This window comes from Gymnoscopelus braueri (genome assembly GCF_963280865.1).
Source record: "Gymnoscopelus braueri genome assembly, chromosome: 19".
Lineage (NCBI taxonomy): Eukaryota > Metazoa > Chordata > Actinopteri > Myctophiformes > Myctophidae > Gymnoscopelus > Gymnoscopelus braueri.
Window position 1 is genome coordinate 21,311,668 of NC_137621.1, and position 11,759 is coordinate 21,323,426.

General features: G+C 43.6%; 1 protein-coding gene across 2 annotated transcripts in view; it reads right to left on the reverse strand.

Annotated features, from left to right (window-relative positions):
* Nucleotides 1-11,759, reverse strand: part of asap2a (ArfGAP with SH3 domain, ankyrin repeat and PH domain 2a) — a 68,257-nt gene that overhangs the window by 24,935 nt on the left and 31,563 nt on the right. For both annotated transcript variants that reach the window (XM_080415155.1, XM_080415154.1), the window contains exons 3-5: nt 10,831-10,976; nt 9,523-9,597; nt 1,846-1,895 (exon numbers count right to left, since the gene is read on the reverse strand). In XM_080415155.1, the coding sequence (XP_080271281.1) occupies nt 1,846-1,895; nt 9,523-9,597; nt 10,831-10,976 (271 nt within the window). The remainder of the gene's footprint in view (nt 1-1,845; nt 1,896-9,522; nt 9,598-10,830; nt 10,977-11,759) is intronic.

Genomic DNA, 11,759 nt, shown 5'->3' on the forward strand with positions numbered 1-11,759 from the left:
TTATATGGATTTAACCGCGGACCCCCCATCAAAAAATATTTTGGTCCAGGGACTCCAGAAGCAAGGATTTGAGTAAAAAAATAATAGCTATATATATTCAAAGATTTGCAGAAATTCTCATGATTGTTCTAAATTAGCAGATCTATACAAGCTCGTAGCACGGCACGAAGTGACGCTCTACGAGCTTGTAGATCTGCTCATTTTGAATAGCCATTTCTAAGTATCAAATAATGCTTTTTAGCTCAAATCTACAATGACTCGGATGCTTTCCGGTTTTAATGGGTTAAGCGTGATCAGATATCAACTAAGAGAGAGATCTTTGTCAGCTATAGACTTTTCAAGAGTTTTTCAACAGACTTTGTGGTTCATAGCCTTCAAGCACGTCAGTTCAGGAAGTCAATTTGAAAATAAATAAAATGAGACAAAAATACTTGGCACAGACTAAATGTCCCTCATCTCGGTTAACAGAACAATGCATTCAACACGCTTCCTGAAAAGATGGCATTGACAGTGATTTGACCTCGGCCCATGGCAGACACAGCGATGGAAAATAGAACTCAGAAGCTGGAGAGGAGGAGCAACACAGAGAGCTCGCAAACCGGTTTCGGGCAGATGGGGTGAAGAGCTGTGTTAAGAGCCAAATATTCTCATCTCTCTCTCTCTGCCTGTGAACATGAAAGAGGCCTGTTATTTGTGTCGACAGACAGCAGGGAGATACATGACCACGGGACCGATCAGCTACGATCAGAGGATCTCCTGGAGTGGACGAGGAAGAGTATGATGGGGGTAATATAGGAGTGTTTTTCAACCAGGCAGACAACTGGGCTCCATTGATAGAAGACGGAGGGCATCAATGGAGTCAAATCATAGCGGAGGAGAGAAGGGGAGGTGGGGGGGGCGGGGGGATTGGGTCAGGAACAGTCACATAGCATCCGGCTTAACTCTCCGTTTCAGTACAAAGTCAGTACTGTCTCGTCGGATTGGTTTGGAGAAGAAAATGCATTACCCTTTCAGCAAAGAATGTCCTTTGCAGCTTGTAAAATATATAAGAGCGCTATAAACTTTCATGTATCATTTGCATGCACAAACACCAGGGCAGGTGGTTAATGGGAGTGAAGGTGTAGAGGTGGGCTGGATACGTACACGTTTTACACAGGGGAGAGTAGAGGGGGGGGGGGTGTTAGTGAAGCACAGACACATATCGCATGTTTCCTTCCCACATGCCAACTCACAAATATGGTCAGTGGTGTAAAGTAACTAAGTACATTTACTCAAGTACTGTACGAAAATCATGACTTGATTTTGCAACTTGTCTATACTTTTACTTCTACTCCACTACATCTCACAGGCAAATATTGTACTTCTACACCACTACAATTATTTGAAAAATGTAGTTACTAGTTACTTTGCAGATATAAATTATTACATTATGAAACATATATTAACCACTTTAGCCCTGTTTTATACCTAGGCTATATTTTGTACTTTTACTCAAGTACATTTTGAATTCCAGACTTTTACTTGTAGCAGAGTACTTCTACATTGCAGTATTGATACTTTTACTTAAGTACAACTTTTGAGTACTTTTACCACCACTGAATATGGTCTCACTAAAGATGGAGGATTTTAATTCTCCCTGTATCTACTGCAGACAGCCTGAGATAAGGGCAAACTACCCTAATGAAGATCGTATTTGCATATAACCTCATTAACATTTACTGCATTGCAGCAGTTGCACAATTCCAGCCAGTGGACAGGAATTCATACATTCTTATAATGACTTCTTATCTCTATGCTAACATCACCCAGCAACTGATGAAAACAGATCATTTTAGAGATTCTTACACTTTTGTCTCGTAGTCCTTCCATGCTTTATCAAAAGGCTTTTTCAGGTCCTGTTAGAAGACAACAAGCAGAGCTGAGTGAACATTTACAATTAGAAAAGGTAGAAATACAGATGTCAGGGAAACATAACAAAGCAAGCATACTTGAACATCTAATAAATACACACTCAAAATGTCCTATTCTTTCAATAATTGCAGTGACACACATCACTGCCCCAGTCAACAATTACCTGGTCTTACAAAATGCATTGTCCAGCTATTCCCATCCTAACGGTATGCAAAAGGTAGCCGAGTTGGCAGATAGTGGGCTTTGCACCACTTTCTTTTTATGGCGGCATTGCCTTGTTTTCTATGTTGAGTCTAAATTGTTCGCATTCCAACGCCACATGACAGCACTTCTATTTCAGACGCTGTGGGAGTTCTACACGAGTGTAGTGACGTCCTGTCGCATCTACACATGATGCTATCGGACTTTCACGGCGTCGGAAAAGGACGCCTGGGGCACTTGGCCGAGCGGCCATATTTGGGCTGAGAATATGTTTTGCAACACTTCCCTTTCACAACAAAACCGGGCAGGCTACGGTCGATGTGTGTGCGCACGTGTGTGTGTGTGTCGGTGAATGTGTTCCATCTCAGAGTGAACCAGAAAGCCTTTATACAGAGTTTTGGACGGCTCTCTGTCCCCACAGCTGTCTCATGGAGGAGCTGACTGAGGTCATGGTGCAGCGTTTGGAAAAGTAAACAGGGAGCTTGTAATTGATTTCAACAATCATCATGTTTTTCCAATGGATGCTCTGGTGAGCAGCTACACAGTAAAATCCTCAGTGTTCATTTAACCCATTAAGACCTGAGGTTCCGATTCTACAAAGTCTTCTAAATCCTAATTTAAAAAGACTTATGTTTCTATATCAGTGGTTCTCAAACTTTTTCATGTCAAAGACCCCAAAATGTATATGTATTTGGCCGTGGACCCCCATCTCAAAATATTTTGTTCCAGGGACCCCGCAGAAGCAAAGATTTGAGTTACAAATGTTCGCTTTAAAAAATATGCATTGAAAGATTTGCACACATTTTCTCGATTTCTCAGAAATAGCAGATCTACAAGCTTGTAGCGCGGCACTCGGTGCCGCGCTATGAGCTTGTAGATCTGCTATTTTTGAATAGCCAAAGTGTAAAATAATGCTTTTGAGCTCAAATCTAAAAATGACACAGATGCGTTCCAGGTCTTAAAGGGTTAATCCATTTTGAACTCGGAGAGTGTACAAATGATACCAAATGGACCCGTATTCGACGGTACACACCGACTTTTCCCTCATCACTACGGCAGTGCACTGAACAGCTGCCTCATTAAAATGCTTGATTAAACAACATCCCTGCCACTGCGGTCCTGATTAAACAAGGATTAGAACAACACAAAAAGAGACGTTACACTGTGCAATTGGCCGTGCCATTCCCCCCCACTTTCCAAAAAAATTCTGAGAATTAATTGCTATCCATCACCAGAGGCAGGGGGGGTTGGAACAGCACACTAGACTGGAAACAGAGAAGAAATGATGTAGCATTTACTGATATAGCTGAGGCAATTAACTGACTGTTTGTTTGATAATTAAACAGTAAAATGTTATGTGCAAAAATCACCTGCTGCAGCGTAGCTCTGAAATGAGCCATATGAGCCAGCCATTTTAAAAATGCCACATTACCATAAACCTAATGGAGTCCAGTTCGGTAGTACTGAAATATGCCAGCCGCCATTTTAAACTATTATGATGAGTCATTAGAATGAATGATATGGGTCTGCCTGGAATCCATCCATCCATCCCCGAGCCGACAAAAGAGCACAGAGATAACACTCTGTGTTATCATTGGAAATGAAGAAGCATTCCACCCGCCTGAACTGCTTCGCCCTGCAGTTCTGTTCGTGATTAAGAACAGTCCACAGCAGTACTTTTGCTCAGCGAGCCAGACAGTCTGTAGCTACAGTGTCATTGTCACAGCACCAGAAGGGATTGTGACCCAGTCTGTTGACCTCTACTTAAGCCATATTGGAGGGGAATGGCAAGCACAGCCGGTCAGAACCTTGGGACGGCGGTCTGATTCAAGAGGGTTCAAGGTTAAGGGTTGATGTGAATGAAAGACAGAGCCAGTACAGGGAAATGGAGTTCATACCAAGTGCAAATGGACTATTTGTGGGGAAATGAACCAAGTAATACAGCTGTGCAAATGTGCATGTTTGCAATGTACAAGCTACTGCAGTGCAAGGAAAGCTAAGTGCTATCTTCCATTAAACATATCAATAGCACTTGGGATGAAGGAGATATGGGGTCTTTTAGTTGTCCAAACCACAACGACCTGAGGGCAATAACTCAAAGTCCCGTGGCATGATGGCAGTCCAATATAGGGTTAGCCCTCCTAAGGACCTGCCTTTGTAAATGTCCAAACACTCAGCATGACTTCCCCATGAAATATTGCTGGCCATTTTAACAAGACTTCCGTTCTTATTGGACAGATTAAGGTTAGGCCAGTGAACCAAATCAGGATGCACTCACTCAGTCTGAAGAGTGAAAATACCATGCAGAGAGAGAGAGAGAGAGAGAGAAAGAGACAGACAGACAGACAGAGGGGGTGAGAGAGAGAGAGAAGTAAAATACTATAAAAAAGAAACATTCTGAAAAGCAAAGGGAAGGAATGATACGATGAATATAAATGAGAGAGATGATAAAAAATAAATAAGAGGGAGAGAGAGGAAATCGCTTAAATAATAGTCAGGGACAGAAAATGGTGCAAAGATGGAGAGGGTCAGGGGAAGGAACTGTCAAAGGAAAGGAAAATAGGTAGAAAGTGGCTAAAAATACCAGAAAGTGGCCACGTCAGGTGAGTCAGAGCAGTGCACAGAACAGAAGGGTCTTACTGCTCCGCTTGCCTGTTTGTGTTTCCAGGCAGCGAGGAGGCAGTGGAACGAGGACTACTTTAGCCTAGATAATGGCCTCCATACACCGTTTAACACCCAGTAATATTACCTCCAGTGGTGTAAAGTAACTAAGTACATTTACTTAAGTACTGTACTCTACTACTGTACTACTAAATACACTTTTGAGGAATTTTTACTTTACTTGAGTATGATGCGATGCATTGTGAACTTGTAGATTTGCTATTTTTATGCATTTTGAACTTGTGAAATGGGACATTCTGCATAATGAGTACTTTCTACTTTTGGTACTTTACGAACATTTTCATACCAATACTTTTGTACTTTTACTCAAGTAATTTTTGAATGCCTTACTTCTACATTGCAGTATTGATACTTTGACCTAAGTAAAACATTTTGAGTACTTTTTCCACCACTGATTACCTCAGAAATCACACAACCACAATGATTCAACTTTTCTGTTCACATCCAAACCGGTACGCAACTTAACAAGCCTAGCTGAGATCACCTTCATCCATCAAAGCACAGTTTGATCTGGATTATTTTTTCTTTCTTTTTTTATTGATGAAAAATAAACAGTTTGGATACATGGATCTTTGTTCTGCTTTTGGTTCAAACATTCCTTAGTTGAAACAGAGCTGGGTTGGATGCCAGAGTCGGTTAGCAGAGAAGGCCAAAGTTACGGTCGGAATGTTACCAAACAGCATCACTCCCCCTGCACCTCCAACTTACTACTGGAACTCCTCCACTTCCTCCTGCTACTAATCCTATTAAATCTGATCATATCCTAATGAAGGTGGTAGGGGAAGGGAGAGGCAGTTTTTTCTGGTCCCCCGGGGGGACAGGACATTTCTTCTACAGCAGGGGTCTTCAACAGGGGGTCCGGGACCCCTAGGGGGTCCTCAGAGTTACTACAGGGGGTCCGCCAAATATTTGTGTGTTTTTTTTTTTTACATTAACCACTTGAACCCTAGCATCCCTTTTCTGAGGAGAACTGTAGCAGATAGCAGATCTACTTTAGCAAATAGCAGATCTACAAGCTCACAACGCCTCACGCTGCGAGGCGTTGTGAGCTTGTAGATCTGCTACTTTTGGCAAAGAGGTATAGGTAGGTGTAGAGGGAAAAAAAGAGCAGACCTAATTTAAAAAAAAGAAGTTATATAGAGGGGGTCCCTGCTTCATCTCTCTCTCAGCTAGGGGGTCCCTGGCCTGAAAACATTGAAGACCCCTGTTCTACAGCTTCACCCAACTGATGGCTGCACAGATGGCGCTGATGAGCCCACGGGCGGAGCCGTTTGGGGTTACACGTCTTGCTCAGGGACAGAGACACTTTGTACACGTATAATGGGAGAGCCGGGGCCCGGGGGTGGAACTGGCTACCTTACGATTCCCAGACGGCCTCTCTACCCTATCGGCTACAGCCGCTGGTTGTAGTGATGCAACATGCCAGCTGCCATTTGAAACAATTATGATGAGTCATTAGAATGAATGATACGAGTCTGTCTCGGATCCATCTTTTTCCCCCTTTTATCCCCCTCCTGACAGAGATAAAACTGTGTTATCACTGGAAAGTATCCTACTAACTACTGTCTGCTATTAATATTATTACTACCAATTGCCACTACAATAAACCTCTTGACATGTTGTCTTATCATGAATGCCTGTGTGTAGCCTACTCGTGTATGTTACAGTGTTGTCATTGCAACGAACAACAATCTCTCCAATAGGATTTATTGTGCTAAAATAGAACTCCCTCAGAGAAAGAAAGATGACTCAGACACTTTTTCCTCTTTGGAACACGATAGGAGAACGCCATCGTTTGGATCTTGGCTAAAACGCAGAGCAATGCATGGTCAGCATGGAGGAGTAAGTTAAGGTTTCAAGACTCGGCGAACAACAACAACTTTAAGACCTGCGTTCATTTGGTCAAAGAAAAAGAAAGATGTTCTGCCATGCAAACACATAACAGTGAGTTCCAGGTGTTACACAAGCAGAGATTGTGTCACATATGAACACACAGGCACGCATACACGTGTGGAACATAGTGGTTTAGGTGATATGAGCCACGGTGGATTACACTTAAATGTTTTGACCTAAAACTAAGTATAGGGTTTAAGTTCCTTCCCTTTGTAGTAGGCCGACATCCAAGTGAGAGAATCAGGTGAACTTAAGAAGAATCCAAGGCACTACAGTACGTTCAGTTGAGTTTGAAAAGCCTTTATTTTGTCGTGGCTTGCTTGGCAAAGTTCAAAACGCAGATGACCAATGCGTTTCGGCCCTGGGGGGCCTTGATGAAGTTCTTCTTAAGTTCACCTGATTCTCTCACGTGGATGTCAGCCTACTACAAAGGGAAGGAACTTAAATGTTTTGACCTACAATTGAACCCTCTCCAAAGAGCACCTGTTTCATTTTCCGATAATTACGGACCCACGCAGCGCTTCCTCGTCTCTTATTGCAACCCTATACTTAGTTGGTTGGGGTCCCCCAGGGATCTATACTAGGTCCATTCCTTTTTCCTCTCAACACCACCACCAAATCTTTTCACTGAGAATAGCCGATCTACAAGCTCACAACATGTCGCGATGCAACGTGTCGTGTGAGCTTATAGAGACCTGTAATTTTTTGGCTGAATGTTTGCCGCCAGAATAGGGACACTAGGGTTCATGCGATTAAAAACACAGGAGTTAAGTGAGACAATATGCAGAGGAGGATGAGGGAATTAAGTCCACTGCAGGCTGACATCATGGCACTGTCCTGATTCTGTAAATCCACTGATCCATTGTTGGCACAACTGTCTGGTGCACTCAGCACTTTCCCTTGCTTTACTTACAGAGAGAGGTGTGTGTGTGTGTGTGTGTGTGTGTGTGTGTGTGTGTGTGTGTGTGTGTGTGTGTGTGTGTGTGTGTGTGTGTGTGTGTGTGTGTGTGTGTGTGTCCGGGTTTGAATCCGACCCATCTCGTCTCTCACGTCTCTCCTCCCTCCGTGCCCTTGGCTTCCTGTCATTGTACACTGTCCTATCTGAAATAAAGCATAAAACTGCACAAACCATTTCAATGAAGTGTATCAGTCACTGGAAGACCTCAGTAACTAGTGTGTCCTTCACCTAGCCCACATTAGAGGAAGTGTAGAACAAGATAGTCTGGGAAGGGAAAATAAATTCTAAATCACAACTCCATACTGAGCTGAAATGACTGGGATGAGGTGTTAAATGGTGGGGTTTTAGCCAAATAAGTCACAGTGACAGGTTGGCTGCAGGGTGGTGGTATGTGTGTAATCACACAGCCACTAGTGTCCATCTTGCCCACTGTTCCTTCATCAAACACTCACTAGAATACTCCTCCTGGAAAACGAACAATGGCCACCTGGAAAGCAATTAAATCCTTGTCAAATCAAATGATTGATGATGACAACAATGGCGGGAACACAATCGTGATCATTATTAGACATTAGTTCAGCCATTTATTCACTCCACGGGCTTAATCACTTAAGTCCTATTTTATAAAAAAAAGAAAGAAAAATAAACCTCACAACGCGTTGCATTGCGATGCGTTGTGATCTTGTAGATCTGGTACACTTTGCACATTGAAAATGTTTTTACATTTTCAAATACGGATGCGGAGGTTCAAAGTTGTTAATTCCACGGGGATGTGGAATTATTATATTTAGTCCAGCTTTTTTGACAGAATATAAAATGCATTTTCAATGGAGGTTGTGTTTCCTTCCAAATTTTTCATGTTTATTTCTCGTATTCCTTTTCACGTCTTGTGGAATTCTTGTTCCTGCCCATATGTTTCTATACAGTATATGCTCCATTTCCCTGCCTCAGAACACGTTCCTTTTCACATTAATCACTCTCTCCACATGATTGCATCCATATTCATCCCTTTCACAGTGGGATGCAGTTTATTATTACTCGTATCTGTAAATGTATGTATGGTTTTGCACAGCTGGGGTTCTGCCGATTTATGCATGTGGCGAGGTGGCTATACGGTCACGGGGGGAAACAGGGTAACCATGGTAACAGACCTTATTAGTGAGCGGGCTCAATCACATCAGGCCTGGTTGTTGCCCCCAGCCAATCACAAGGCTCAGCGGTGAGGGGTCAGAGGGCACGGCGGACAGTAATGAGTGCCGATTGGATTGCAGAGATGGTCGGACCGTGACCAAAGGATTTATTGACTAGCTGATTCACTGACTGACTGAATGCCTAGCTACTAGCTCACTACAGTACTGTAGGTATACAGTACTGGACCCAAGACCCATTTTTGTTCCAACTTATCAATTGCCAATTCCCCCATGTGCTGCAGACAACATCATGCCTCATTTGATACACATAGTCACCAGCTGCTTCTTTTCACCTGACAATGAGAAGTTCATCGGGCGAGCGCAACGAATGCGGAGGATTCATGCCATTTTCTCCAGTTCCCTGAAAGGGCACCCTGACCAGCCAGTAGGAGTCACTAGTGCAGCGACAAGGAATCGACAAGGCCAATCGTGTTTGCACTCCAGGCCAAGCCTGAGGCTTCGAACCCAGGCCTCCACGGTGGCGGGCGAGTGTTTTACCTCTACGCCAGCCGGACGCCCCCAGACAGGTACTAATCTCAATCCTCACTATTTGACCAATTCTCTAACATGGTGTAACTTAAAGCCATTCACCGCTCTGTGTTAACAGTCACTCCTATTCAGGTGCTTTGGTGTTAAGTCTCGTCTTAAGTTACAACTCAAGAGGAAGTTGTGTTTTGTTTGCCTTACCCCTTTCACTCCCTTGAGGTCACCTTTCAGCAGGCTGTCCAGGGGAAACGTGATGATGTTGTTCATGTTCTGGAACTGGAAGAGAGGGCCAGAGAGAGATAGAGAGGTAGATAGAGGAGGAGAGAGAGTGTGAGATGGAGAGACAAAGGTTACGTCAGAGGATTCAAACCTGTGGGGAGAAATAAACTCAGGGTTGACGGATGTTGCTGCAACACAATCCATTTTTATCAATGCATGTGTGCGTGCGTGCGTGCATGTGTGCGTGCACGTGTGCGGTCAAAAGGACAGGAGTTAGGGGAAAGGGGATTGTGTCACAAGTGCCTCAACATCCGTGTGACACGGTCGTTAAAACCAACGAGTGACATAAGACTTTCACCAATCAAAAGAGTATTGAGGATAAAAGTAATATTATACAACATTAATTTGGGTGCCTATAAAATATAATACTTTACAGTCCGGGGACAGCTACATAATATAAAAAGGAAAAGAGGAACAGGATAGATGTTTAGATTTGGATCAATGTTAACCTCTCCCAAGTTTAACTATCCGAAGGACTTTGAGAAAGTACTTTACAAATAATCCAGAAAGATTTGGGAGATTACACCTTCACACCCACGTGTGGTGTGTGCTCATATTTCTGTGTTCGAAGGTCTTGAGAAAACACCAAGCCAAAAGTCTCAAGTCAGTGATCTCTATGCGAGTCGGTTTAATCCCCCGCGGTGAGGCAGCGCCTCTCGCATGCCCGCGTCAGATTTTTCTAATAAAACCTTGGGGATGTGTCGAACCTGGCTTTGATAGGGCCGGAAGAGGCTAAATTAGAACCAGTACATACTGTATGTGGTGTTGCAGTGGCACTTTGGTCCGTAGCCATGGAAAACTGGAGCTCCCCCAGAGAGCTTCAGGTTCCAATTGGAGGCTGTGTGTGTGTGTGTGTGTGTGTGTGTGTGTGTGTGTGTGTGTGTGTGTGGGGGTGTGTGTGTGTGTGTGTGTGTGTGTGTGTGTGTGTGTGTGTGTGTGTGTGTGTGAGAACACACACACACACACACACACACACACACACACACACACACACTCACAGCAAAACCCAGTGGGGGGGATAGAGACAATTAGGGACAGGATGGAACACTTTCTCTGTCCCGGGGGATTCCACATGCACACATATACACATATTATGTGCACATGCACATCCACCCACAAACACACACACACACACACACACACACACACACACACACACACACACACACACACACACACACACACACACACACACACACACACACACCCAACCACACACACAGCACTCACCAGATTTTTGAAGAGTGCAGTGAGCTCCTTGGTGAAGACAGAGAACTTGAGGAAGGCTGATCCCAGGTCAGGATCATCTCTGTACATACAGTTCTCTCCAAACTTCTCCAGGGCCTGCGTGTACTGCTCCTCATTCTCCACGTGGGCTGTTATGTGGACACACACACACACACAAATGTCATTTTTGACAGGAACACAAAGGGAATCAAATGAAGTTCTCTCTTCTTTTATTTTTTACAAGTCAAAAGTCAATCAGTCACTGTCACTGAACATGAATAATAAAGAGGGCTTTTGTACAAAGATCCACAATGAATCTCTCGAACCCTGTTCCGTCGCCCAGCAATGTGTGTAGGAATGAAGAGCAGACAGATGGGTGAAGAGTAGCAGAAAACCTATTAATGAAACTGAGGCGATCAAGATCTGAGACCCTGTCTAAACCAGTGGTTCTCAAATATTCTCATGTGAGGGACCCTCATATTGATATGTATTTGGCCACGGACACCCATTTGAAAAGATTTTGTATCAGGGACCTCCATAAGAAAGGATTTATCAACATTTGTACAAGTTCACAACATGTATCGCATTTTTTTTGATCGTCTACAAAATAAAATAGGGCTTGGGTGTCTAAACTGTTCCTCATTTTGCTAGGGACCGCCTGGAACCCCTCAAGGACCCCTAGGGTTCTCCGGACCCCACTTGAGAAACAGTGATCTGTACTACACATACTGTATAGACGAAAAGAGAAATTCCATGTTGGTTGCATTCAGTAACATAGCTTATAAACTATGTCATAAACAAATTGCACAAGAAACTGCGCTTAATGCAAAAAAAAACATCAAAACCCATCACAGTAGGAGGGCACGGCGAATGGAGGCTTCTCCATCAGTTGCTAGCACTGCAGGCAAGAGATAGAAGCTGCCCTACAGCAG